General features: G+C 38.1%; 2 protein-coding genes and 1 long non-coding RNA gene across 7 annotated transcripts; 2 read left to right on the forward strand and 1 right to left on the reverse strand.

The window, feature by feature from the left end:
* Positions 1-505: 505 nt before the first annotated feature.
* On the forward strand, positions 506-13,451 carry LOC120112440 (E3 ubiquitin ligase PQT3-like). 5 transcript variants are annotated; one of them, XM_088714653.2, is made up of 10 exons: positions 506-1,664; positions 1,782-1,909; positions 2,095-2,198; positions 11,409-11,508; positions 11,735-11,816; positions 12,004-12,170; positions 12,348-12,427; positions 12,832-12,897; positions 13,003-13,159; positions 13,328-13,451. In XM_088714653.2, exons 4-10 carry the CDS (start codon positions 11,429-11,431, stop codon positions 13,386-13,388), a joined length of 693 nt encoding a protein of 230 aa, XP_088570779.1. In that variant the 5' UTR covers positions 506-1,664; positions 1,782-1,909; positions 2,095-2,198; positions 11,409-11,428; the 3' UTR covers positions 13,389-13,451. The 5 variants fall into 5 exon arrangements, with proteins under 5 accessions (XP_088570779.1, XP_089784509.1, XP_089784510.1 ...); XM_089928383.1 differs by having other exon boundaries at positions 507-1,664; positions 2,114-2,198; positions 13,328-13,450; XM_089928384.1 differs by having other exon boundaries at positions 509-1,664; positions 11,409-11,502; positions 11,733-11,816; positions 13,328-13,450.
* LOC149750931 (E3 ubiquitin ligase PQT3-like) lies at positions 13,328-18,697 on the forward strand. The gene is made up of 8 exons (XM_089928382.1): positions 13,328-13,450; positions 16,473-16,572; positions 16,797-16,878; positions 17,064-17,230; positions 17,408-17,487; positions 17,892-17,957; positions 18,063-18,219; positions 18,389-18,697. Exons 1-8 carry the CDS (start codon positions 13,444-13,446, stop codon positions 18,447-18,449), a joined length of 720 nt encoding a protein of 239 aa, XP_089784508.1. The 5' UTR covers positions 13,328-13,443; the 3' UTR covers positions 18,450-18,697.
* A 4,049-nt stretch (positions 18,698-22,746) lies between these two features.
* On the reverse strand, positions 22,747-24,536 carry LOC120107230 (uncharacterized). The gene is made up of 3 exons (XR_005509130.3): positions 24,323-24,536; positions 23,251-23,567; positions 22,747-23,134 (listed from the first exon to the last, which is right to left on the reverse strand). It is a non-coding gene; the product is annotated as an uncharacterized LOC120107230 (long non-coding RNA).
* Between the last annotated feature and the right edge of the window lie 2,430 nt (positions 24,537-26,966).

Below are 26,966 nucleotides of genomic sequence, written 5' to 3' on the forward strand. Positions count from 1 at the left end.
ATAAGATTTGCCGAGTATCAAAGCACAAAGCAGGAGGTGGTTTAGGAGGTGGCTTGGATGGACAAGCGCACTCATGGAGTTTTGCCTGCCAAAAATCAAAAATATCAAGAGAGCAAGATAACCAAGGGCCTTCAAAATTTGAAACTCGACACTGATAACAAGGCTGGCAAGGAAAAAGAAGTGGATAGATACAAAGAGAAATAAATGATTCGATAAATAATGTTTTTAGGATCTCAAAGATTTGTGGCTTGCAGTGATTGTGTAGCATGATAACACCACAACTTTTGAGAATCTTGTGGTATGTAGAATCGCACATAACCAGGGCCGGCCCAAGCTTAAGCGACCTAGGCCTAAGGCTCCGCCCATAGGAAGGCCCCCGCCCAAACCCGTATCTACACTACATGAGTGAATTGCAGTCGCAGAGCAACGGCTATAATTGCAGTCGCAGAGCAACGGCTCTCGACAAAGACGTGTGAAAAGGAGGGTCAAAGGGTGTGAGTCCGGAGTCGCTGTTCGCCAGTCCCAATCCCATCGCCCACGGCAAAAAGCTATAAACCTACGCCTCTGGCTCCTCTGGCTCTACGCCTCTACCTCTTCAGCTCTCCTGTATCTTCCTCCTCTGCTCCTTGCCTCCTCATCGTCCTCCTCTTCCGCAGTTCTGCTTCACCGTCTTCACCTTCGTCGTGATCAACAAGGGCGTCGGCGAGCGGGCGAGGTCATCTCCGGCCGGCCACCGGGGTTACAACTTACAAGGAGTACCGCCGACCATGGCTAGTCCTCAGTCCTCACCTCATCGTCCTCCTCTTCTGCTTCTGTGCTTCACCGCACCGTCTTCGCCTTCGTCGTGAGTCCACTCTGTACCATAAATTCTAAATCCCTAATCCTGTTACATATTGGAAATGGAAGATCTCTCCGTGGATTTAGATCTTGTCTCGTTGGAAAATGGAAAGCTGATGTGTTTGGAGTATAGCTTAGAGCCTCAGATCGTTCGAGCTTTAGCTTTCTTGATGGTTTTGTTCGGAAATATTTTTTTTGCTTTGGAGAGCCCATGTGAGGCATTTTAATACTCGTTCTCCTGGGAGAGAGAGCTCAGAGAGGTGGGTAGCTGTTGGGAAAGTTTATTCATAGAAAAATAAATGGCATTTATCTCGCATGATATACAATGCTCTCTCTCTCTCTCCCTTTCGCCGAGAGCAGAGGACAACAGTCGAATATCCCTCTCTCTTGGGGGGCTCCATCCACAATGAAAAAAATGGTGATAGATCTGTTCCTCCACTCTCTTCTCCCTTCTCGCCCTTGGACCGTTGTTTTCTTTCTATTTTTTTAGCGTTTTCGGTCGTATTTTTCTTCCTTGAGAACTCTTTTAATCTTCTCTTCTTTTTTTTTTTTTTTTTTTTTTTGGTACAACGGCGGCTCACACCCTACGGGTGTGGATACGGCCTGCAAAATCTGAAGCAAGTAAAGCTGAAAGGGATTCCGGCACTGTGTCGGAATCCCTCAAGATAAAATCCCCGATGTGATGAGCCGCATAGGAAGCGACCCAATCAGCTGCACAATTCGCTTCCCTGTAAACATGTGTAGCCTGGAAGGTATCACACGCCTGCAGAAGTCTGCGAACGTCCAGAAGCAGCGGTCTGCCCTCACCTGCACGATCTCGCTTCCCTGTAATCTTCTCTTTTCTGTCTTTGTTTTGTACTGGTTTTTATATGTATCATTGTTTCCCTTTGTAAATTAGATTGTTTTAGTTTTTTCTATTCGTTCTCTATTTCTATCACTTATAGAGCGTCGAGGTTGTGAATCCAAAGGCGTACCCTTTGGCCGATGCTCAGCTGATGATAACCATACTGTATCTCCGATCTCGTCCAGCAAGCAGCGAACTAAAAGCAGCTCAAGAAGAAAACTAATGAAGGTTGCCACTCTCGCCCATATATATATATACACAAACATCCCTCTGCTTCTCTCTCTGTTGCTTTTCTTTAAAAAGTCTGAATTTTGATGCATCGGGAAGGAAAAAGTTTGCATTTTTGATTTTTTTCGGCTACTTATATTTATGTTGAACATCTATATTTGGGTTTTAATTCTTTGACTGCACAGTGACGAAGACTCTGAACAGGGGCATCTCCGAGTTTGTTGTGATGGCGGTGGATACAGAGCCACTTGAAATTCTTCTACATCTTCCTCTGCTTGCACAGGATAAGGTATGTATTTTCTCTGATAGCTTATTAATTGAAGATTATTGTCCTTGCTGCTGCTGTTAGTTTTTCATTCTGTGCCTGTATGTGAGAGTTGAGGTGTGAAGTGAGGATGGCGCCAACACTAGTGATAGCATAAGCTTTTATTAGAAAAATAAGTTTCTACCCTTCTTAGTAACTTCAAATGGTTGGTAAATAGACGGTTCCTAAAGTATATTGCACTTATTAAAATTTTTTTATTATTTAAAATAAAAAATAAAAAAAGGCCTTTCTTAGCAAGTTCGCCTTAGGCCTCCAAATGCATTGGGCCGCCCCTGCATATAATGAGGCAATGTGGTCTTTATCTTTGAAGTTTGGCATAACCGTTTATGGTAGGTTGTGAAAATTAAATTATATGCTTTGGTTATAGGGTGGAAATGGCCTGACTTTGCACGCTTTGAAGATCTTAGATTGCTAATAGAGGATAGCAGAACGAAGTGTTAGTTTGGAATTATCAAGGAAGTTTTAAGAAGCAAAAAATTTTGGAAAATCCAAACAAACTATGTGGAATATAGGCTCACTTGCAATATATGGAATGCCAATTACAACAAGAAAAACAAAATCAAGTTTAGAGCAAAATTGATATATACAAGAAAACTAAAACAAATAATATAAAATTCTATTTTAGTGGGCAAATGAGGAAATATTAGTATTATCAGTAAGATATGTAGCTTGTTAGTTAAGGAGGGAGAAAACATAAAAAAAAGGGGCCTTTTGGCTCTTCGGTTTTTCTAAAAAAAATATTATTTAACGTTTTCAATGCTCATTAGAGTAAGATATCTTTTTTAATCTCTAATTTTTATGTCAGCAGATTTTTTTTTCCTCGATAAGTAGTAGCTGAGCAATTTTTCTTAATATTCTTAATATAATTACAAATGGCCAATAATTTTAGCTAGGTGGATTAGGAAGCATCTTAATTGCAATGCGTGTAGCCATTTTTTATTTACACGGAGTATAGATGCGTGTGCCTGCTCCCCAAATATTAGTATCTCTCCCAAAGAGAAATAAACCCTGCAGTTAAGAATACCTGGTGGATCATTTTGAAGTAATATTTATTAAGAAAACATAGAACCCTCACGGAGTCCAAAATAATCCTCAAATCTTTTCCTGACGTGCATTATACGTTCAAATAAAATTAGATGGGAGAAACAATATGCTTCTATTTATTAAATTCACTCTCTTGACTAAGATGACCTTATGAATTTGTTATATGAAAATTGCCTTCAAGCCGAATCTTGTAGCAAAACTCTTCAACGCCACATGCTTTATATTAAAATTCTTGAAGGCAATTGGTGGAAGTACATAAGATTTCCAATCCGTGAAAAGGAGGAGCTATTATTGGCACGTGCTCTCATATTTTCCTGGCAATAAATACAGATACCTGGCTACTTTAGTATGGGAGGCAAATACATGATGTATGTACCAAGGCCATTTGCCCATTCTGAATCTGGACATCACTGAACTCTGAAGCTCTTGCAGTTTTAACTCATTATTAAAAATGTCAAGAAAAGGGACACTCCAGTTCCCCACTACGTCTCTTTGAACATGAAATCCTGCTCTTGGAAAATCGCAATTTTGTGCCAAATTGCTTCAATTGTACTTCTGTTAGCATGAAAACATATATTTCAAGGGGAATCGTGTTTTTCATTGTTGTAGGCTACTGTCTAACCCAGTAGAGATGGATCAGATGAGACCATTAACACATGATCTTAAAGGACGAGCATATTACTTACATTTCTTGAGATGCAGATTGTTAAAAGTGCTTTCCCAACTGTGAAATTTCTAGTAGGATTAATTTTCTTTGCACCTAGTGATGCAAGTATGACCTCATAGAGTGGTTGTTGAAGTTTGATGTGCAAGCTTGTTAGATCAGAATGAGTTCCAGTTCATGGTTCACGAACTATTTCTTTTCTTGTGACTTTCTTATGCAAATGTTACTTTTCTCGTAAGCGTTCAATATGCAACCATATGCATGATCTTTCAGGTCGATTACTCTAACTAGCCCCCCATAAGTCCATTAAACAACTTGTATATATAAAACAACTAGGCTACATATGATTTCGTGTCTGTAGAAGATTAGAAGCTCTCCAATCCTAGCAGACAACCAGACCCTTACTGCTACCCTTGAATGAAAATTAAGGAAAAGCTGGTGGCGAAATGTGTTCGAGTGGCGAAAACCAACCTACCTTCCTTTTTGGCCAGATTGAATGGTTGGACTTCTTGCTTGCCAGTGTAGATTTCTGATTTTCTCAGATAGGTCTTTTTCTCCAACCTATCTAAATGCAGTGGAAGTACCATTTGGTGTCTTCCAGCAAATTACGCAGATGAATAACAATTCCATTTCTGTATGAAAAGAGCTGATATACAGTGGAAGTATCAATTGGCTTCTTGCTGGTTAGTCAATGTCTCCAGGCGAAGGGCTTCATAAGGTACCTTAAAGTGTAAGGTTATTTCCACTCTCCATTAAATAAATCTTAATGCAGATTCAAGGTTATGCCCAAGCTTATGTCTTATGGTAGTATCTTATAGCTTACTAGGATCTATTCCAAAATTTCTTATAGCATAACCTAAAGCGTAAGGTTATTCCCTAAGAATTTTTCCTATTACTTTTTAATGTAAGTACAAGTGGCCAATAATTTTAGTTGGGTGGATTGTGAGGCATCTTAATTACATTAGTCTCTCTAACATACAAAAATAAATTCCTATCTGTAAAGTATACCTGGTAGAAAATTTTAAAATAATATTCAATAAAAAAGATATAGTGTAAGGCCTGGCCCATTGCTAAAATAGGTCCAACAAAAAAAGTAGGGGGGAGCCTCCATTGCCTATAAGCCGAGCTTCTACCCTCTCGAGGGGTCAGTGGTTCGTCGTTGCCAGAAAGAAGAAAAAAAAAGATTCGCTCTCGCTCAACCATCATTTTTCCTCGCTGTCATTCTTCTCAGGGCCTCGCCGGAGTTGTGCTACCACACCCCTACCTCTCCTGACCTCATCGTTCATCGAGCCATCGTTGCCAGCCGAGATCTCATCATGAGATCATCGAACTTGGAAACGGGAGCAAATCCCCTATTTTTGTGATCTACCCCTTCTTACTTTGATATTTTTTATGATGGCCAGTCGGACCTTCGGCCAAGTCTTCATGGGACTCTCCTTGACCCGCATGGTGGAACTTCGACCGCCGGCGAGTGATTTGAGCTGAGTGAGGCTCCGGTTCATGTTTTAGGCTGACCATTGTATTGTTTTTCTATTCTCTTTCTTCCACCTTGTCATTACCGCTGTCTCTGCCGCCATCGCAGCCTCACTGGAGGCTGAGCCTGTGGCAGGTGCTAGTTGCCACTGATGCCGGCTCTCTTCCACCCTAGTTCAAGTTACCAAACCTTCCCTATTTAGACTTCATTCACTGCTGACCAACACAGTCGTTGATGTTGTTGTGGTTGTCACCAGTGGCCAGACATTAGGCCAACGATGATGCAGCCGATCGCCAGTGTCGCCTCCATCTAGATCAACCTCTAACCTCCCTATTTTGAGAAAGAAGGAAAGAGTTTCCACTTTTCTTTCTCTTTTCTATCTCTTCCTTTCTCTCTTGTCTTCCTCTCTCTTTTGTTTGCTTCTAAGCGGATCCAGTAGAGAATCCTTCTCCCTCTTTTGTTCCTCTCCATGTTCTTTGGTCAACCTTGTAGACAGTCTTAGAGCACCATTGTTGTGATTGCCTTGAGTAGCTATGCAGCATGTCAGCCCCCACCGCAGCACTTGCCAAGCACAGTTTAATTTCATCATCATTAATCTTTCTTGAGCTATCTATACTATAGTCTGACTCTAGGTTTATAATTGGACTAGTGAGATTACCTAGATCAGATCAACCGGAGTCGTCTGATGTTACTACCTAACTGGCCATGTCTTTCCTCCACTCCGACCTTCGTCGGTTATCTAAAAATATGACATGTTACATTTGCTTTGATCAGAGACCGATTTCTTGATCAGATGAATTGGGATACATTATGCTGACCGAATCTGACTACTCGCCACCGCCACCCGACCGGCCTCATTTTTCTTCATATGCATATCTACTTTATGGTCAGCCTTGGTTATGTATGGGGGTGCAGTCATTCAAACAAGAAGAAGAACAAAAGAATTTTATACTCTAGTTCTTCAATCAAGGTAGAACCCTAATTTCTTATTTATTTATTTAATCTCAAATTAGGTAGGAAAGAAAAATTAGATTTAACTGTAATTTAGATATTAGAGCTCCGAAATAGGAAACTAACAATGATTGATTTATTTCTTATACTAATGTTTGGTCAAGGACGGGTTGGATTTATACAGATTGATTGGGGGTGCAGTCATTCAAACAAGAAGAAGAACAAAAGAATTTTATACTCTAGTTCTTCAATCAAGGTAGAACCCTAATTTCTTATTTATTTATTTAATCTCAAATTAGGTAGGAAAGAAAAATTAGATTTAAGAGTAATTTAGATATTAGAGCTCCAAAATAGGAAACTAACAATGATTGATTTATTTCTTATATTAATGTTTGGTCAAGGACGGGTTGGATTTATACTGATTGATTGGTTTGTATCGCTGGGTTTATATCGTGAGATTTGCATCAACAAATTTTGTTTTGTATGAGATATGTTTTATTTGATTTTCAGATATGAACATATTTATGTGTTATTATATATGGATATCAGCTATTGAAGTTATAATTATATAAATTCTAATTCATATTATTTTGAAATTATGAGAAATACATTATTTAATTAGAGTTGATTTGACAAGAATAACGTATAAAATCAGATAGATAAGAAGCGGTTTGGACTAACTCGTCATGTGGATAGCCTTCACGGGGTTATGTGTGGGACGGCCTCAATGAGCTTATGCATGAGATGGCCTCCATAAGCTTATACGTAGAACAGCCTCCACAAGCTTATACGTGGGGTAGCCTCCACGAGCTTATGCATAAAAACTTTGTTTATCAGTCATGGACTCAGACATGATCTTGGTTAGTCCAAAGCTGGAAAGTAAATTATTATAGAACCTAGAATTGAGATAATAAGAAATGGATGATAAGACATATGAAACCAATGCTAAATAAAATGTTTTGGTTGTTGGTATTTGTGATATATATATCCCTTTTGATAAGCCAAATATTTGATGTATGTTTATGCAGATATTTGTCAGTTTAATTGAGTGATACTGAATGTTTGAAAAGAGGTACCATAATTTATGTTTTCATTTTGATATCGTTTATTACTATTCTCAAATTATAATATTATATTGGTACAGATGGGCAGAGAATCTTACTAGGCTGTAAAGCTCACACTAACTTTTTTCTTTTCTTTTTAGAGTTGCAGAATTCTTAGTACTTGGTTATGGTTAGGATCATGGGTGAAATGATAAATAGGTTGATACCAGTTAGATGATTGAATTTTGAAATTGTACAAGTTTATTACTTGTTATGAATCGAGATCATTATTATTTACTAATATTGAGGTTGCAATGAATCTTCAAGCTTTACATGTTCTGAAGAGCCTTGTCCTAAGGAGTATGCAAGTTGTGTCATGTGGTCGACCTGGATGATAGGTTTGGAGCATGATAGAAGTGGTGTCAGAGCATAGATTTAAGATCACTAGGGACTGTGACAAAAGTTGTATTAGAGCTTAAGGTTATGATCACTAGGGATATGACAAAAGTAACAGAATAGATTCAGAGCCTAGGTTTAAGATCGCTAGGTATTGTGATAACATTTATGCATGGGGTTTGGCAAACGATGAGTACTGAAGGGCTAGATGATATATGTTTCTAATTTCAATAAGTGGGTTGACCTAAGATGAGTGCAAGAGGTTTTGGCTATGGATTATAGTGTTACATTAGTAGGTTAATTATGCCATATGTACTTATTCAATCGTCATTTAAGTGATTTGGAATCCCAAACTTGATGCGGGTGCAAACCATGATAACGTTCTTGTTCTATTATTAATTGTTCGGTTGCAAATTTTGGATTTATTAGCAAGAAGTTGTGAGGCAATAACCTCTAATGAAACTATATGTAGATCACGTATTCTAGTTTATCGCCTAAGAAAGAGTTTCATAGTATTAAAGTGGAATTTGTATGTGGATCTTTCATAGTACTAAAGTGAACTAAGAAAGATTTTCAAAAAGGAGTGTTCTTCGTGGTTGAATCTATATGTGGATTATATAGGTAATTGGCATTTTTGGATACTATAAATAGGTATATTTCTATTAATAGATTTTATTTTATTTTATTTTTAAGGTTATAGAGCATTCATATTGGTGGAAAACACTAGTAATTTGAATTTTTATGTTTGGATTGGGCTACTAAATCTTTTTCATAATTATTGGAGACAATTGAATGTGCTAAAGCAAACTCAAATCTAGGTTTATAATTCGATCAAGAATTTGTCATTGTTGATGAAGCCACTAGTAAAATATAATAATGAGTATAGACTTTGGTTATGAGCCGCTTAGATAAGTTATTACATATATCATTGCTACATTAATACTATTATAACTGTTGATGGTTGTGCTATTTGATGAATGGTTAGGAGGTTTCAAAGAAACATGATTTTTGGTTTCTTAATGTATATCATGATCAATGTTATGTATTCTTAATTTAGAATGTCCATTATCGACTTTGAGTTGGTAAAACAAAAGATCTTGATCCTTTCAAAAGGAGAGTAGACAAACACTCAATCTACAATTCTTCTTCTTCTTCTTTCATCTCTATCATCATGGTCTACAGTTCCATTGATTCTTTATAAATGTTCATTCTTCCAAGCATTTATTAGTTATAATAGTTCTTACATGTCTTGCTTCAAGCTAAAATAGGCTTGTTTTATGTACAAGTCATGATTAGACAAAATTGTTTAGACTCAATAAAATAATGAACTCATACTTTTGATTACAATATCTAACCAATTGAACTAAACCTACCAATAAAGAAGGATTCTAAATTTTGAATTTTTTTTATGAGTGGAATGACTTGATAAAGATGATCTCTGTAGACATAATAAGTGGTCAGCAAATTCACTACATGTGGGGCTCTATCTAAATATGCATTATGTTTTGCCTTATAATCCAAGTTGATCAACCCAAGCCCAAGCATACTTTTGAGGCTCGATAAACTATTTTTCGAGTTTAAAATGGTGAAGGAGATTTCTTCTTCGTATTTTTGTTGGTTGGGGGGGGGGGGTTTGTGATGGTGTGAGGCAACATGCTTTTGTGGTAAGTTTTATAATACATAGCAAAGCATGTTGAGAAACATGTATAATTCATTTGTTTTTGTTGTTGTTGTTTGTGAGGGCATGCCATCCACATTTAGTCATGCACAACATGCATAATTCATATGACTCGGTGTGCATGGATCTTAGAAAGCATCAAAAGAGCAATTATTTTATGTATGGGAAATGCCTCATTCACCCACCAAGTCATTACAATAACCCGATGTCGTGCTTTACTAATCCAACACTTTTGACTTGCATGAAACTAGTACTCTTGCAATACCAAAGCATGCAATGTTGTCATGCCAATATACATGACCTTGATGTTCACAACTTTTTGCCAAACTTGGTGTCGCAGATAATAGTCATTGGCTTTACAACCAAATGCAATTCAATAACACAACTACAAATACTTACAATCCAATAGAACATAATGGATTGCCAAACCAAGTGACAACATGAGTCCTCTATTCCTTCTTCTAATCTAAAGTTGAAACCCTAATCATCTCAGAGTCCCATCTAAACTCCTGCAAGACCCAGCCCAAATGGAAAAGGACAAGGAGGCCTGCATCTCCATTCCAGTGGCCTCTATTCTCTACCATTTTGCTCTGGGCCCCACCTCTTTGGTAAAGTAAGGATTTTTTTTTTTGGTGAAAAATTAAGGTAAGCCTGCCGCCGGGATGCTCTATAAAGGAAACCGGATTCCCTCTTTCCGCTCCCCACCTCTTCATCTCCGAGCGCTGGAGAAATAGAGGGGGAGGATCGGGGAATCCCTAACCCTAACCCCTTTTTTTAACTCCCCATCCTCTCTCTTCGATCTGATTCCACCCCTTAAATCTGTCCATCGCTTTGAGTTCTCTACGGATCCTTCCCCGGTTGATCCATCCAGGTCCCTCTGCCGTTCGATTTGGGGTTCTCTCGATCGTAGAAGCCGTCGTTTCTTCGTTCTCTTCTCGATTTTCCCGGTTGGAGTGGTTGTTCGGGGGATCCTCGGATGCGCCGCGGCTTCGGGCGATTCTGCTCTGGCGATGACGGTCTAGTGAGCTCGGATCCAATCTCTCCTCCTCCGGCTGAATCCCTTTGATCGAAGGGGTTTTTCTTTTCGCGGAAGCCTCTCTCCTCTTGTAGCGGCTGGGGGCGTTCGGCGATCTTGGGGATTTATCTGCGGATCGTGGCTCTTTGCTGTTGGGATCGCTGTTCTATTCGTTCGGAACGTAAAGGGGTCGGCGGAGAACTCATCTCGAGCTCTTCCTCTTTTCCCTTCCGGAAAGATCGTTTCTTGATGGGATAATTGAGCGTTATCGACATCAAGGATTGCTTGTATCAGGCCTTAATATCAGGCCTGCTTTTTAATTTTCGGCCTTTTAAATTCAGTTTGCTGCTTTTTTCCGGGCAATTTGTTCATTGTGGTCGAGCTGGTCTGCAATTAGATCAGAGGAAGTCCGGAAAGGGAAAAAAAAATAATGGTTGTGTATTATAAGTTTAAAAGTGCAAAATATTACGAATCTATTCTAATTGAGGGTCAATTCATATCTGTTGCCAATTTGAAAGAACGAATTTTTGAATCCAAGCATTTGGGAAGGGGTACCGATTTTGACCTCATGGTCTCCAATGCGCAGACTAATGAAGGTTGGTTCTTCTTCTAGACTAGGTTCTCTTGATTGGTTTATTCATGCAGTTTACTTGTAGGAGGATAGTTTAGTTCATTCAGAATTAATTGTCATTAGACTAAAAACTAATAAAAAAAAGGATTGATTGGAGTATTTTTAGATAATTGTGCTTGAAAAATTAAGAGATAAGGGGTAATGGAGTTGGGGTGAGATTGTGGCTACTGTTCGATTGATAGTGTGTCTGTTGAGTTACTTTGCTGGGAGCACTGTGGGTTGCTCTAATCTCACTCTGGATTTTTATAGACTCTGTGTTCTTCCATTTTCGGTTTCAGAATATGCAGACGAAGCTGCTATGATACCCAAAAATACATCAGTATTGATTTGTCGCATCCCAGGACGGCCATGGAAGCCCATTGTTACGGAACGAGATGAGTACTATCTCACACTCTGAATCTTGAGCATTTGATGAGCTCTTCTATTTGCATTTACATTATGCTTTTGCTAATGATTTGTAGATTTGGTTATGTGGGAGGGATGTAGTGTTACTGAAATATTTTGAAACTTTATTAGGATCAAATTTTGTAAGATAAAAATTGAGACAATGTTGATGACTTTCCTGACTGGATTTTGATATTGAAAGTTTGCATTCCATCTGCAGGACAAAAGTTGTAGAGGATAAGTTAGAAGATCTTCCACCAGCAAGTAACACTTTGGTTGGCGACCCATCTACCATGAAATATGTAAGACTAATAATTTTTGAATATGATTCTCTAGGTGCTTAATTTTTTTTTTTTTCATTCTGAATTGGTGCCAGCCACCATTATTATCTTAATTCTTGAGTGGATAATGGGTGTATCTTTCCTGAACGTTCTCATCTTTGATTGATGGCAAGGATATTGATAATACACATTCAATCACATTTTGCAGCCTGAAGAATCTGAATGGGATGAGTTTGGTAATGATTTGTATGCTATTCCAGAAGTCCTTCCTGCTCAGTCAAGCTGTTCAGTGGTAGATGTTTCTCCTGCAAATAAGGTTGATGAGGATAGCAAGATTAAGGCTTTAATTGACACACCTGCCCTTGACTGGAATCAGTGAGACATTTAATTGGATCATTGATATTTCTTATATTTCAGTGGTTTTATTTTTTAGAAATTAAAAAGTTTAGAGAAGTTCGAGAGAATGGAGTAGCAATAGCAGTCACATTTTGTTTACCAATGAGGAATCATTTATAACATAATGTTTTTCACTGGGTCAATGTAACTTTGCAGTCAAACACAAGAAGGTTATGGTGCTGGAAGAGGCTTTGGTAGGGGAATGGGTGGGAGGATGATGGCTGGTCGTGGTTTTGGTAAGCCCATGAACACTTGTAGAACTCTTCATGCTTGTCTCTTTTCCCGTCTTTGTATAGCTTTTTATTCTTGTGTCATTTTCCTTCTTTGACTGTCTTACACTCAGAGCCTCACAATAACATTAACTTTTTAAATTGAACTAGGATTTGGTTAATTGCATCTTTATATATGTATATTCCTCTAAAAGTAGCATATACTCTCTTGGTTCCTGTATATGTTTGTGATGATAGGGATTCCACAAATGCATTTTAGGATTAAAACATTTGCTATCCATTCTTTTGTAGACTTTTTGTTGCAAGAGCAGTCAAATTCTTAGTTTTATGATATATGTTGCATGTATCACTTTATTTTATCTTCCCATTTTCCTGGATACTGACATTTTCATTTTTCTCATTAAATTAAGGCCGAGGTGGGCTGGAGCGAAGGACACCTCCAGCAGGCTATGTTTGTCATAGATGCAAAGTGCCAGGTACGTTTATAATATGTTGACTAATGAGGTCATTGTAATTAATTGTTTTCAGCATTTGCGAGCGCCAGTTAATGTATGTTAAGAGTTTTTTTTAATTTTATTCAGGTAATTTTATCCAGCACTGCCCCACAAATGGTGATCCAAGTTATGATGTTAAAAGGGTGAGACCCCCAACTGGCATTCCTAAATCAATGTTAATGGCAACTCCTGATGGTTCCTATGCATTGCCTGGTGGTGCTGTTGCTGTTCTTAAGCCAAATGAGTAAGTTGATGACTTCATGCAATGTTCCTTGTTATTACAGAATTGTGATAGATATGACAGCTGATGACCAACTCTTTTTTTTGTCATAGTTCTCTTGATTTTATATGCATAGTTCACTTATAGCATATGGGAAAGCTGCATAAATTGAAAAAAATATACATTTTGCAGGGATCTGTCCGATTTAGGCATCGTGGGTATGAACCAGGGGCATGGATATTTGACCAGGTAAGAATTTGAGGCTAAGAAAGCTGATCTAAGATGGAAGCGTGAAATGGGCCGACTCAATGAAAGGTAATTCAAATGGTTACTCTTTAGTTCTGTTTTTTTTTTTTCATTTTTCTGAATTTGTTGATGTTTTTGCAATGCCAAACTGAAGTGTTGCTTAATGTGTATATACACACACGGACGCACGCACACGCATTTGCGCACATGAACAAGATAACTGTGTTAGGCAGCTGAGGAGATTTCAGCTTCTAGGTCCTAGAATGGTGTTTGGTAATTTTATGAAAATTATGCTGTGGAATTTATGTGTTCAAGGCTTGCTGTTTGTGGTTTAAATGGAATTGAAAGATAAGAATTTTAATGGTGTTATGCGAAAGCTAATATACACAATGTTACAGCTATAACATTACATGCACATGATACTCCTTGATCTTTTTTTTTCTTTTTCAATTTTAAGTTTCTCGTAGTGGTTTATTTGCTATATTACATGAGAAACTAGTAGTATAATTACTTATCAGATAAGATAAAATAGTTGACCAAAATATGCACATATATTCATAGGCATAGTGTAGATGGATGTAATCATGGGTGAATATTTACAACATGTAGAGAAGAAAGGCAGTTAAAAATAAAATGACATTATGTGGTAGATGCAATAGTTTAGTCTACAGTTCCATTGATTCTTTATAAATGTTCATTCTTCCAAGCATTCATTAGTTATAATAGTTCTTACATGTCTTGCTTCAAGCTAAAATAGGCTTGTTTTATGTACAAGTCATGATTAGACAAAATTGTTTAGACTCAATAAAATAATGAACTCATACTTTTGATTACAATATCGAACCAATTGAACTAAACCTACCAATAAAGAAGGATTCTAAATTTTGAATTTTTTTTATGAGTGGAATGACTTGATAAAGATGATCTCTGTAGACATAATAAGTGGTCAGCAAATTCACTACATGTGGGGCTCTATCTAAATATGCATTATGTTTTGCCTTATAATCCAAGTTGATCAACCCAAGCCCAAGCATACTTTTGAGGCTCGATAAACTATTTTTCGAGTTTAAAATGGTGAAGGAGATTTCTTCTTCGTATTTTTGTTGGTTGGGGGGGGGGGGGGGGTTTGTGATGGTGTGAGGCAACATGCTTTTGTGGTAAGTTTTATAATACATAGCAAAGCATGTTGAGAAACATGTATAATTCATTTGTTTTTGTTGTTGTTGTTTGTGAGGGCATGCCATCCACATTTAGTCATGCACAACATGCATAATTCATATGACTCGGTGTGCATGGATCTTAGAAAGCATCAAAAGAGCAATTATTTTATGTATGGGAAATGCCTCATTCACCCACCAAGTCATTACAATAACCCGATGTCGTGCTTTACTAATCCAACACTTTTGACTTGCATGAAACTAGTACTCTTGCAATACCAAAGCAGGCAATGTTGTCATGCCAATATACATGACCTTGATGTTCACAACTTTTTGCCAAACTTGGTGTCGCAGATAATAGTCATTGGCTTTACAACCAAATGCAATTCAATAACACAACTACAAATACTTACAATCCAATAGAACATAATGGATTGCCAAACCAAGTGACAACATGAGTCCTCTATTCCTTCTTCTAATCTAAAGTTGAAACCCTAATCATCTCAGAGTCCCATCTAAACTCCTGCAAGACCCAGCCCAAATGGAAAAGGACAAGGAGGCCTGCATCTCCATTCCAGTGGCCTCTATTCTCTACCATTTTGCTCTGGGCCCCACCTCTTTGGTAAAGTAAGGATTTTTTTTTTGGTGAAAAATTAAGGTAAGCCTGCCGCCGGGATGCTCTATAAAGGAAACCGGATTCCCTCTTTCCGCTCCCCACCTCTTCATCTCCGAGCGCTGGAGAAATAGAGGGGGAGGATCGGGGAATCCCTAACCCTAACCCCTTTTTTTAACTCCCCATCCTCTCTCTTCGATCCGATTCCACCCCTTAAATCTGTCCATCGCTTTGAGTTCTCTACGGATCCTTCCCCGGTTGATCCATCCAGGTCCCTCTGCCGTTCGATTTGGGGTTCTCTCGATCGTAGAAGCCGTCGTTTCTTCGTTCTCTTCTCGATTTTCCCGGTTGGAGTGGTTGTTCGGGGGATCCTCGGATGCGCCGCGGCTTCGGGCGATTCTGCTCTGGCGATGACGGTCTAGTGAGCTCGGATCCAATCTCTCCTCCGGCTGAATCCCTTTGATCGAAGGGGTTTTTCTTTTCGCGGAAGCCTCTCTCCTCTTGTAGCGGCTGGGGGCGTTCGGCGATCTTGGGGATTTATCTGCGGATCGTGGCTCTTTGCTGTTGGGATCGCTGTTCTATTCGTTCGGAACGTAAAGGGGTCGGCGGAGAACTCATCTCGAGCTCTTCCTCTTTTCCCTTCCGGAAAGATCGTTTCTTGATGGGATAATTGAGCGTTATCGACATCAAGGATTGCTTGTATCAGGCCTTAATATCAGGCCTGCTTTTTAATTTTCGGCCTTTTAAATTCAGTTTGCTGCTTTTTTCCGGGCAATTTGTTCATTGTGGTCGAGCTGGTCTGCAATTAGATCAGAGGAAGGCCGGAAAGGGAAAAAAAAATAATGGCTGTGTATTATAAGTTTAAAAGTGCAAAATATTACGAATCTATTCTAATTGAGGGTCAATTCATATCTGTTGCCAATTTGAAAGAACGAATTTTTGAATCCAAGCATTTGGGAAGGGGTACCGATTTTGACCTCATGGTCTCCAATGCGCAGACTAATGAAGGTTGGTTCTTCTTCTAGACTAGGTTCTCTTGATTGGTTTATTCATGCAGTTTACTTGTAGGAGGATAGTTTAGTTCATTCAGAATTAATTGTCATTAGACTAAAAACTAATAAAAAAAAGGATTGATTGGAGTATTTTTAGATAATTGTGCTTGAAAAATTAAGAGATAAGGGGTAATGGAGTTGGGGTGAGATTGTGGCTACTGTTCGATTGATAGTGTGTCTGTTGAGTTACTTTGCTGGGAGCACTGTGGGTTGCTCTAATCTCACTCTGGATTTTTATAGACTCTGTGTTCTTCCATTTTCGGTTTCAGAATATGCAGACGAAGCTGCTATGATACCCAAAAATACATCAGTATTGATTTGTCGCATCCCAGGACGGCCATGGAAGCCCATTGTTACGGAACGAGATGAGTACTATCTCACACTCTGAATCTTGAGCATTTGATGAGCTCTTCTATTTGCATTTACATTATGCTTTTGCTAATGATTTTTAGATTTGGTTGTGGGAGGGATGTAGTGTTACTGAAATATTTTGAAACTTTATTAGGATCAAATTTTGTAAGATAAAAATTGAGACAATGTTGATGACTTTCCTGACTGGATTTTGATATTGAAAGTTTGCATTCCATCTGCAGGACAAAAGTTGTAGAGGATAAGTTAGAAGATCTTCCACCAGCAAGTAACACTTTGGTTGGCGACCCATCTACCATGAAATATGTAAGACTAATAATTTTTGAATATGATTCTCTAGGTGCTTAATTTTTTTTTTTTTTCATTCTGAATTGGTGCCAGCCACCATTATCTTAATTCTTGAGTGGATAATGGGTGTATCTTTCCTGAACGTTCTCATCTTTGATTGATGGCAAGGATATTGATAATACACATTCAATCACATTTTGCAGCCTGAAGAATCTGAATGGGATGAGTTTGGTAATGATTTGTATGCTATTCCAGAAGTCCTTCCTGCTCAGTCAAGCTGTTCAGTGGTAGATGTTTCTCCTGCAAATAAGGTTGATGAGGATAGCAAGATTAAGGCTTTAATTGACACACCTGCCCTTGACTGGAATCAGTGAGACATTTAATTGGATCATTGATATTTCTTATATTTCAGTGGTTTTATTTTTTAGAAATTAAAAAGTTTAGAGAAGTTCGAGAGAATGGAGTAGCAATAGCAGTCACATTTTGTTTACCAATGAGGAATCATTTATAACATAATGTTTTTCACTGGGTCAATGTAACTTTGCAGTCAAACACAAGAAGGTTATGGTGCTGGAAGAGGCTTTGGTAGGGGAATGGGTGGGAGGATGATGGCTGGTCGTGGTTTTGGTAAGCCCATGAACACTTGTAGAACTCTTCATGCTTGTCTCTTTTCCCGTCTTTGTATAGCTTTTTATTCTTGTGTCATTTTCCTTCTTTGACTGTCTTACACTCAGAGCCTCACAATAACATTAACTTTTTAAATTGAACTAGGATTTGGTTAATTGCATCTTTATATATGTATATTCCTCTAAAAGTAGCATATACTCTCTTGGTTCCTGTATATGTTTGTGATGATAGGGATTCCACAAATGCATTTTAGGATTAAAACATTTGCTATCCATTCTTTTGTAGACTTTTTGTTGCAAGAGCAGTCAAATTCTTAGTTTTATGATATATGTTGCATGTATCACTTTATTTTATCTTCCCATTTTCCTGGATACTGACATTTTCATTTTTCTCATTAAATTAAGGCCGAGGTGGGCTGGAGCGAAGGACACCTCCAGCAGGCTATGTTTGTCATAGATGCAAAGTGCCAGGTACGTTTATAATATGTTGACTAATGAGGTCATTGTAATTAATTGTTTTCAGCATTTGCGAGCGCCAGTTAATGTATGTTAAGAGTTTTTTTTAATTTTATTCAGGTAATTTTATCCAGCACTGCCCCACAAATGGTGATCCAAGTTATGATGTTAAAAGGGTGAGACCCCCAACTGGCATTCCTAAATCAATGTTAATGGCAACTCCTGATGGTTCCTATGCATTGCCTGGTGGTGCTGTTGCTGTTCTTAAGCCAAATGAGTAAGTTGATGACTTCATGCAATGTTCCTTGTTATTACAGAATTGTGATAGATATGACAGCTGATGACCAACTCTTTTTTTTTGTCATAGTTCTCTTGATTTTATATGCATAGTTCACTTATAGCATATGGGAAAGCTGCATAAATTGAAAAAAATATACATTTTGCAGGGATCTGTCCGATTTAGGCATCGTGGGTATGAACCAGGGGCATGGATATTTGACCAGGTAAGAATTTGAGGCTAAGAAAGCTGATCTAAGATGGAAGCGTGACAAGGTAGAAGGGTTTTTGCCCTCTTCCTTCTGAAGGTCCTTCATCGGTTGAAGAAACCCGGGTCCGGCTGCTGGCAATGGAAAACGGAGAAGACAGAGACAAGTTATTAGAGCTTTACGAGATCCTTCACCTTCATCTGGCGAATGTCCGGCTGGTAGATGCTGACAAAATCTATGAGGCGTTCCTCTACAAGAAAAATAGAGCAGAAACAGTAATTATCTGTTTCTGCTCTGTTTTTCTTGTAGAGGAATGCCTCATAGATTTTGTCAGCATCTACCAGCCGGACATTCGCCAGATGAAGGTGAAGGATCTCGTAAAGCTCTAATAATTTGTCTCTATCTTCTCCGTTTTTCATTGTCAGCAGTCGGATCCGGATTTCTTCAACCGATAAAGGATCTTCATGTTCAAAGAGCAAAAGTACAATTGAAGCGAACGCGAGACGAGGGGCGGAGACGCGTGATGGCTCGGATCACACGCGGACGAAGGATGGAGAGCCAGAGGGGCTTCGGAGTGGTCGTGGGGAAATGGGAGCGATGTGTGATGGCCCGTAGTCCGCGTCGACGTGGGGGAAAAGGGCACTGATGGATTCCGAAGCAGAGGGGGGACGTGATAGGGTGTGATGGACGATGGCTCGCCTTGTACGGGAGTAATTAAGTGGAAGGGGGAGTGAGGGGAGTTTTTGTCTTTGTTCTGTTGGTTAACTTGTATTGGGTTTCTCTCACCCGAAGAGGGAACTGTATCTTTGCTATTTTGCATGGCTTCTCTTCTCTTTGGGAAGAGCTTTGGGAAGAGCCACTGAATATCATTTCCTTTCCCCTATCTTTGTTGGTTTCTTCTCTGGTTGGGACCTACCACCCTTTTCTTGACATTTTTAATAATGAGTTAAAACTGCAAGAGCTTCAGAGTTCAGTGATGTCCAGATTCAGAATGGGCAAATGGCCTTGGTACATACATCATGTATTTGCCTCCCATACATCATGTATTTGCCTCCCATACTGAAGTAGCCAGGTATCTGTATTTATTGCCAGGAAAATATGAGAGCACGTCACGAATAGCTCATGAGTAAGAAAACTTAACTAGAGTAAGAAAAAGGAATAACTTTACCATTAAGCTCATGAGTGCCAGCCAAAACTAAACATTTTTATTATATTGTGCATACCATTGTCACTGGGTTTCATTCTTTGACTTTAATTCAATAACTTAACGGTAGAATTTTATTTGTACTAGCTTGTCACTGGGTTTCATACTTTGACTTTAATTCAATAACTTAACGGTAGAATTTTATTTGTACTAGCTATGCATTCCCACATGCTGTCATCTTTCAATACAATTATGGGAAAGCCCACGTCCACAAAAAGAAATAAGACATCACCTTTCAGCTAATTAAGAATGGAGTTCCATACGGGGTTCATTGCTAGGGCTCAAGAATGGATGAAAAAAGGACTCAACAAGCCACAATAGCTCTAACTTTGGGGGTTCATGAAGTGCTATAAAATAGCATAAGCTTTGCAATACATTTATCTGGCTATTGTAATTTTATTTTCTTTTGAAGATCTTTCCATTTTCTTGCCAGTGTCATTATAAGGGTGTCATTTTTTGAAATAATGAAAATTCCTACTGCACTGTTATACAATAGTCATATAATGATTACTATGAATTGAAATCCCAGAGAAATTGTAAAGGTATTATGATGACATTTATGTATCTTAGAGATTATAATCATATGAAATAGTGGTTAGTACTTCATATATTTAGAAACCAGACTATTTATTTTTTTTGGAAAAAACAAAAAATTAGGCTGTTTAAATACTAGCTAAAGAGTCAGAGAGTTTTAACATAAGTCATGAAAAGTTGAGATCAAATTCACAAAGGTCCACTGGATGTACTACTTTCGGGCTAAAGAATCCTCAATATTAATTTTCATTATATAAGAAGTATATAGGTAGGTCAAACAAAGATAGAAACTATCGGAACTGATTTAAACAACTCATTTTTGCCATGCTATAACTTGGACAACCTATGCAAGTCCCATTTTTGTTGCAATATTATTGACTGTTTCAAACAAAAGAACTACACAACCAGGATAACATTAACCTGATTATTACAAAAAAGAACATTGATTGTCCAAATTAAAACATGATCACCGGTGAGAAGAGAAAAATACAATACAAATTTCACCATCCAAAACATAAGCTCTAGTTATCTGATAATGTAAGCAAGTGAGACGATATAATTATCAAAAAGAAAATGAAAATCTCTAGTAAAACTCGAATAAAACCAAAATTTAATCATTGTTAATCAGAGAGGAAGAGCGGTGAGGGACAGAGCCTCTAATTATTATTAATCAGAGGGAGTCTCTATTTTCTGAGAAACACAGGGTGGATTTAATTCTACCCACAGCCTACAGGCAACCGGCTAAGCTCTTAAAACAACAGCAGCAGCAAGCCAACAACAACAACAAATACCTACAGGGAACCTGGCCCTCAACAGATTAAAAAAATAAATCCCAACCCATACTGTTTGCTGTGTGGGGAAGCTCTCATTAACAGAGCATTTCATGCGCCACATCAAAGCCATTCAGCTTTCTCCGCGGCAAGCCCCATCAAGATTCAAACCCCACAACAAAGCCCCATCAAACTCGAATAAAAATGGGGAAATGGTGGTTCAACAACCACAGCCCCTAAATTCCAGATCGACTGAAATCCCCAAACTTTATGAGAAATGAATTGAAACAAAAACCCATCCAAATCCATCCAATACAAAACCCAAGCTAGGAAAAACAAAACCATCGCCAACAGAGATCACGAGAGCAAAGCAAGCCAGAACCAATTAGAAATCTACGGCCACATAGAGAGCCCGGATCGAAAAAAGAAAACCAAGAGACAGGGTCGGATCAAGAACTGATCGACGATGATACCTGAAGGAAATGAGGTCTGACTTCCGAGGAGGAAAAAGGAATAGTCGTGCTGCCTTGCTGGGATTTGGGAACTGGAAAGTGGGAATTGGGACCAAGGAGGCAAGGAGACGTCAAGGACAAGGGGAATAGCCCGTAGCCGCATGCCATAGGTGATAGGTTTACGGCTTACCAGCTTTACAGCCATGGCGATGGGATTGGGACAAGCTACAGTTGACAGCTATTTCTCAGCGATGCAGGGCCTTTCTTCGGGCCTAGGCCTTAGGTGACCGCCTCGGTCGCCTAACGGACGGGCCGGCCCTGAGCACGTGCCAATAATAGCTCCTCCTTTTCACGGATTGGAAATCTTATGTACTTCCACCAATTGCCTTCAAGAATTTTAATATAAAGCATGTGGCGTTGAAGATTTTTGCTACAAGATTCGGCTTGAAGGCAATTTTCATATAACAAATTCATAAGGTCATCTTAGTCAAGAGAGTGAATTTAATAAATAGAAGCATATTGTTTCTCCCATCTAATTTTATTTGAACGTATAATGCACGGCAGGAAAAGATTTGAGTATTATTTTGGACTCCGTGAGGGTTCTATTTTTTTTAATAAAAATTACTTCAAAATGATCCACCAGGTATTCTTTACTGCAGGGTTTATTTCTCTTTGAGAGAGATACTAATATTTGGGGAGCAGGCACACGCATCTATACTCCGTGTAAATAAAAAAAGGCTACACGCATTGCAATTAAGATGCTTCCTAATCCACCTAGCTAAAATTATTGGCCATTTGTAATTATATTAAGAATATTAGGAAAAATTGCTCAGCAACTATTTATCTAGGAAAAAAAATCAGCTGACATAAAAATTAGAGATTAAAAAAGATATCTTACTCTAATGAGCATTGAAAATGTTAACTAATATTTTTTTTATAAAAAGCGAAGAGCCAAAAGGCCCTTTTTTTTATATATTTTCTCCCTCCTTAACTAACAAGCTCCATATCTTACTGATAATACTAATATTTCCTCATTTGCCCACTAAAATAGAATTTTATATTATTTGTTTTAGTTTTCTTGTCTATATCAATTTTGCTCTAAGCTTGATTTTGTTTTTCTTGTTGTAATTGGCATTCCATATGTTGCAAGTGAGCCTATATTCCACATAGTTTGTTTGGATTTTCCAAAAATTTTTGCTCCTTAAAACTTCCTTGATAATTCCAAACTAACACTTCGTTCTGTTATCCTCTATTAGCAATCTAAGATCTTCAAAGCGTGCAAAGTCAGGCCATTTCCACCCTATAACCAAAGCATATAATTTAATTTTCACAAACCTACCATAAACGGTTATGCCAAACTTCAAAGGTAAAAGACCACATTGCCTCATTATATGCGATAACATCAAGCTTCTACATGCCACAAGATTCTCAAAAGTTGTGGTGTTATCATGCTACACAATCACCGCAAGCCACAAATCTTTGAGGTCCTAAAAACATTATTTAACGAATCATTTATTTCATTTTGTATCTATCCACTTCTTTTTCCTTGCCAGCCTTGTTATTAGTGTCGAGTTTCAAATTTTGAAGGCCCTTGGTTATCTTGCTCTCTTGATATTTTTGATTTTTGGGCTTGTCGGAGTCCAAACGATTTCCATCCAAACCACCTCCTGCTCTGTCCTTTGATGCTTGGCAAATCTCATGGGATTGGCCGGCCTCGACGTTTGGTGCTCAACGAAGCAACCCTTGACTGCAAGTGAGACAAGGAAATAAATAAATGTTAGATAAACATAAAACAGGATAAAATAAAGGAGGATGGGCAATATTTTATAGCTTGTGTCCAATGTAATTTCTCTTTTGGCTGACCTGAAGAAGTTTTATAATTTCATCTTTCGTCTTCTGATCAGGTGCAGACTTGTACTTTTTGAGTAGATCGACTACAATCTTGTCATCGATTATCCATTTAGTTCCATTTGACAGATCGACGATATGAAGCTCCTTTGTTGTAGTTGAACATTTACCTTTGTCGTTCGATTTTATATCTAACTTAAGCATCTTATCTCCAAGTTATACTTTAGGAAGAGGCAAGTGGCTTGGCTCATGCTTGCTAGGGGTTTCTTTAGCAGATCCTTGAAGAATTTTGTCACCGGAACTAGGAGCATCTCCTCGAAGATTGGATTTTTCTAATATATTGTAGAAATACATATCTTAATATGAATTCAATGATGTAGCAGCATGAAACGGAAAATGCTTGAGGATACTTGATGGTACATTGTAGAAATACATATCTTAATATGAATTTAATGATGTAGCAATGTGAAATGGAAAGTGCTGGAGGAATCGTGACATGTTGTGCATCATGGCTTCTTATGTTACATGTGGATGTGTTTGTGGATCGGGCTGGGCTTGGCTTTGCCCGCATATCAACATAATTTATATAGATTCAGGCTTATCTTCCAAGTCCAAGTCAAATCCTTACTCGAGCTTCAGGCCTTAAGTTGGATCTCGGGTTTTCTGGCTGAAGTATGAATGATTAAATATTGCTGACAATCTAAACATGTTTATTGTTCTATTAAGTTCATGTATCAGCAACAATTGTCAAATAAGTAAATAAATAGATCAAATAGAAACAAACAATACAAGAAAAATAAAAAATATTCAGGCCAAGCTGGCTTTAATCCTGATGTCCGAGCCTGGTCTATTTATTAAACAGGTTTGTTTTCCGGGCATGGCTCAGCCCACAGAGTCTGGAACTTGTCCTAAGGATTTCGGGCTTTAGCAAGCCGAGCGGACTGACAAATAATGAACAGGTAACGTTAAAAAGGAACTTTAACAAATGCTCATACTCAAGAAGAGATCAAATGGCAATAAAAATACATATGACCACAATGAGGACTCTCCAATGTGGATCAAAAGTTCCTGAATGAACTTCACTCACCTTTCCTCTGAGCCATGCTGATCTCCCTCAAGCTGAGCTTCTGCCTAAGAACTCTTCTAATCGGGCTTTCTCTAATGCTTGTGCATGTGGAAGGTGATTGCATGATGGCTTCCATTGCATAATGAGATTTTATCGGGCTTTCCCTTCCCCATTCCCTCTCCCTGGGGAGAGGGAAAGAGGGGAGTACCCTCTCCCAGGGAGAGGGGAAGAATCAAAATTTTATTTATTTATTTTCTTGTCCCTGATCCGACGACAAGCAGCATAAGAACGTGATAATTTGGTATTCTTTATCAGTGCAAGGGACATATGGCCAAGTGAAGCTTATCTCACTCAGCACCCACTTGGAGGACAATTGGCCAAGTGACGGCACGTTCATAATTTTGATATTCTCCCAAGGAAAGGCCGTTCATTGAAAGATAAATTTTATATTATTTTTTATTCTTTATTGGGGTTTGACCTACAAAAGGATGGTTACATGATCTGCATCTTTCAACTCTGTATAGTTTTCAAATTACCGTTGTCCCCATCCAGCTATAGAAAAAGCATGATTTAGGAATTGAACAACTGTTTATTTAGATTGGGCTAGCCCAAAGCTCCAGTAACCGAGCTTGGACCTAGTAAGTAGGCCCAGAAGCCAGGCCCGGGCATGAGTGATTCTAGTTATTCCTTAAGGGTAAGCTCGACCTGAACCCTACATGGTTCGCCTGTTGAACAAGTCCATTTCCAACATAGACAGGATTTTACAAGATATCTATCTCCTTGCTTAATTTCTTCTCCTCCATCTTTTGTTTAACCTAAGAACCTTAAATGAAGTCAAATAAGTAAACTAAGCTTAGCCAAATTATTTAAATGAGGGGAAGCTGCTTGCACCAACCTAGAATAGACCTGAACCTAGATTGATTACGAATCCGTCCAGATTCTCGCTAAACAATTTTAACAACCTCACCACCTTAACCTTAATTTTCGCTAATGATTCAGCTCTATCATATTTGTGCCCGAACCAATCCACAGGTCTAATCTGAGTTGAACTTATATCCTCCGAAACAGCATCAAAATATTCATCCATTCTGTAACCCTTTCTAGGCTTATTCTATGATATCTTGACTTCGAAGCACTCTCAAAAATCATCAAATATTACTCCTCTTTACCATTAGGTCTGCTAGCTGTAGGCCACAGAATAGCAAATCTTAGTTTCTTTAATTCCTAAAATCACACAATAGACTTTGTTATAGGCTTTCTGCATCACCCAGTAATGAAGTCACGGAATAGCAAACAAAAAGAATTGTAGTATATATCTGACCTGTGCATAAACATAGGGGTCTACAACACACCAATAAAAGTTATGTCCCTTCTTGCAATATCTTTCGAGGAATGGATGATAAAAAAGACTCGAGCAGCTTGAACTTTATCATGGTGGAGAAATTATCGGAAGTGAGCGTACTAGTAAATGGTGCATTTGCATGCTAACTGAAATGGTAACATCAACTAGACATGATCACACAATTCACAACTTTGAAGATATGTGCAAGGTAGTGGAATGGGAAATCTATGTTCAGTTAATCATCCAGCGATGATGGAAACAACGTTTGAAGTTTTGTCTGCAACTTCGATATTAAAATCTACACTTTTAGCCAAAACTAAAACTGAATCTGGGGTCAGTTTTGAAGTTTTGATAGAAAATAACTTATGGAACCTAATTTTGAACAAAAATGGCCATTTTAATTTCTTCTTTGTTCATGTAGGTACTTTTGGATGATAAAGAGTAAGCCCCTAGAATGCAATATTTGCAAGATTGAACTCAAAACTTGTAGTTTTGAATCGCTTGTAAGCAGTCAGGTGTTTAGTTGCAAAACATTTGGTGGAAACATGAATTTTTCTAAAACAAAAATGTTATTGATTTAAATTTGACTCAAACTAGACAGAGTTTTGTAAACCTTATCTACATTTTGTCATGTATCACAAAAAGGCCAAAAATTCACAAATATGGATATATTTTTATAAAAGTTAAAAAATTTATAAATTGATGCCCACACACACATTTTGGGATAAGATTCTAAGTAGCGTCTTATAACATTAAAATGGTATCTGATTTAATTTTCAAACTTTGTGCTACAACTTTAATTTTTTAAACATTTTACACTTTTATTTCTGATAAATCTTATATTTTAAAAGCCATGAATCCATTGAGACTATATATAATACCGAGAAATTCCAGACTATAAAATACAAAGAAAAATGTTAAGTAAATACTTGCTTTATTTTTCCTTATTTTTTCTATTTTTGTTGATTTTCCATAATCTTTTTGGCTAAAGCTCCAAAACTCAACCCAACACTGATGGATTGTACAATTTGCTTGGTATTCAATATGAAATATGATTCCATTCAAGATTGCAAAATTTTAACCTTGCCCAACAATTGCTATCAATTCCCAAAGAAGTCCATGCCTGCAAAATTCAATATGAAAAACAAGACGAACTTGAGCTTCGTGGCATCCTTAGACCCAGTGCTGCTTTTAAATTATTTCTATGACGACCACTTCTTTTCAAAACACGCTCAAAGGACTGCCCTGACAAACTTTTTAGCCCCTAAGACCTTCATTCACAGTATTAGGCTATTTAATTAAATGTCTAAAAGTATTCAAATT

The sequence above is a fragment of the Phoenix dactylifera genome, chromosome 18 (assembly GCF_051530095.1).
Source record: "Phoenix dactylifera cultivar Ajwa chromosome 18, Ajwa_hap1_PhDact_Kaust_v1.1, whole genome shotgun sequence".
Classification (NCBI taxonomy): domain Eukaryota; kingdom Viridiplantae; phylum Streptophyta; class Magnoliopsida; order Arecales; family Arecaceae; genus Phoenix; species Phoenix dactylifera.